This window comes from Triticum urartu, chromosome 4A (genome assembly GCF_056163025.1).
Source record: "Triticum urartu cultivar PI428250 chromosome 4A, HENAU_Tu73, whole genome shotgun sequence".
Taxonomy (NCBI): domain Eukaryota; kingdom Viridiplantae; phylum Streptophyta; class Magnoliopsida; order Poales; family Poaceae; genus Triticum; species Triticum urartu.
The window spans coordinates 334,104,693-334,106,629 of record NC_141876.1 but is presented as its reverse complement, the minus strand read 5'-3'; the positions used below and the strand labels follow the sequence as shown (position 1 = coordinate 334,106,629).

At 59.6% G+C, this 1,937-nt stretch overlaps 1 protein-coding gene across 1 annotated transcript; it reads left to right on the top strand.

The window, feature by feature from the left end:
* The first annotated feature begins 730 nt into the window (after positions 1 to 730).
* Positions 731 to 1,735, top strand: LOC147975766 (uncharacterized). The gene is made up of 2 exons (XM_087520570.1): positions 731 to 1,203; positions 1,627 to 1,735. Exons 1-2 carry the CDS (start codon positions 731 to 733, stop codon positions 1,733 to 1,735), a joined length of 582 nt encoding a protein of 193 aa, XP_087376696.1.
* Positions 1,736 to 1,937: the final 202 nt, after the last annotated feature.

Genomic DNA, 1,937 nt, shown 5'->3' with positions numbered 1-1,937 from the left:
AGCCTCGAGTTCCCCCACCTGTGGCCCGACCTTAGGAGCACGCCTGCTCCTGGCACTCGAGCCTCAGGAGGGGTGATGGACCGAGGAGTTCAGGGCATACCTGGTGCAAGGAACGCTGCCAGAGAAAGAGGAGGACATGGAGCGCCTGGCCCGGCAGGCTGCGGCATATTGCATCCTAGACGGTGAGCTATACAGAAAACGACCAAATGATGTTTCTTTGCGATGCATCTCCAGGAAGCAGGGGAGCGAGCTACTAGCTGACATTCACGGCGGGGACTGCGGGCATCACTCTACATCGCGCACCCTGGTTGGCAAGGTGTTCCGCAGCGGGTTCTACCGGCCCACGGCACTCAACGACCCAACCGAGCTGGTAAGGTCCTGCGAGGCCAGCCAGTTCCATGCCAAGAAAATCCACCAGCCGGCCCAGGGCCTCTAGACTATCCCACTCTCAAGGCCATTCGCGGTCTGGGGGCTGGATATCCTAGGTCCATTCCCTCGAGCGCCCGGGGGCTACCGCTACCTCTGCGTCGCCATCGACAAGTTCACTAAGTGGGCAGAAGTGGAAGCCGTCTGCACCATCCCAGCCAGGTCGGCAGTTAAGTTCATCAAGGGCCTCATGAGCCGGTTTGGGGTCCCTAACCACATCATCCACGACAATGGCTCGCAGTTCACCAGCAATCTCTTCAAGACATATTGTGCTAACCTTGGAACGCAGATATGCTACGCCTCAATGGCACACCCCAGGAGCAATGCCCAAGCCGAGCGCGTCAACGCAGAGGTCCTGAGAGGCCTCGAGACCAGGACCTTCAAGAAGAGGTTCAAGGCCTGCGGTAGGGGCTGGCATGACGAGCTCCAGCCCGTGCTTTGGTCCATCCACACCACCACAACAAAGCCAACAGGCGAGACCCCATTCTTCCTCGTCTATAGAGCCGAAGCAGTTCTCCCTCATGAGGTCAAGCATCGCTCCGCGCGGGTCTTGGCGTTTGACGAGGCGTGTCAAGACACCATGCGGGGGATGGACCTCGCGCTGGGGGAGGAGCGCCGCCGTCAAGCCACGCTCCGGGCGGCGAGATACCAGCAGGCGCTGCGACGGTACCACTGCCTCAACGTCCGCTCTAGGACACTCGAGGTGGGTGATCTCATCCTGAGGAGGGTGCTCTCCAGGGAAGGGCTGCATAAGCTCTCACCCATGTGGGAGGACCCGTTTATGATTGCCCGTGTGTCCAGGCCTGTCGCTGCGCGCTTGGAGACGCAGGACGGGATCACCATCCAGAATGCCTGGAACATCCAACACGTCCGGAAGTTCTACCCATGAAGCAAGGCCCAGTGCCTGTGAAGGACTCCGCTCGTGACACTCTCACATAATAATGAGTGGGGATGTACATGCCCCGGAGTCTCCAGAGTGCCGCCCCCGTGCCTCGGGGGCTCCCTCCCACGTCCTACTGGCAGCTTTTAGCTCCGCGCTGGTGAGAAAACTAGACTAGGTGCCGGACGCGGCTGTTCATTTGCTTTCTGTAGTTGGCTTGCACCCCTTTTAATGAAATTTGAAGTTCTGGCATTTCTCGATGGCTTGGTTGAATCCCCTATTCTCTATGATTCCTTCCTCGGTTCTTTGTTTTGGGCCAGGCAGGGCGGCAGTTGCCCGACACTCTCCCTCGCGCGCCTCGTGGGTGGGGGCTGGACAGGTGTGCGTGCGTCCGTGCTCCCCTCATCTCCGCGAGGCGCCCTCATTTGAGCTTGTGATTGGCGCACCCCCCTTTTTTAAGTCTGTGCCCCATGGGTACCGTGACATGGTGCGCTAGGCCATGACTAGCCCATGCCTGAGGCCTCGCGCAAGGAGGGATAAGGATTTCCTAACGAATTTTCGCAGCTTCGCGATGTTGCCTGAGTCAGCAGCAGGGAAGTCCCGCCAGATGCCAGGAGGCGCGTGCCCTCAT

Excerpts from the sequence above, each read along its gene's own strand:
- LOC147975766 (XM_087520570.1), top strand. The coding sequence starts at position 731 with ATGGCACACCCCAGGAGCAATGCCCAAGCCGAGCGCGTCAACGCAGAG. Across the intron at positions 1,204-1,626 it reads TCACCCATGTGGGAGGACCC|GCAGGGCGGCAGTTGCCCGA; the intron begins GTTTATGATTGC and ends GTTTTGGGCCAG.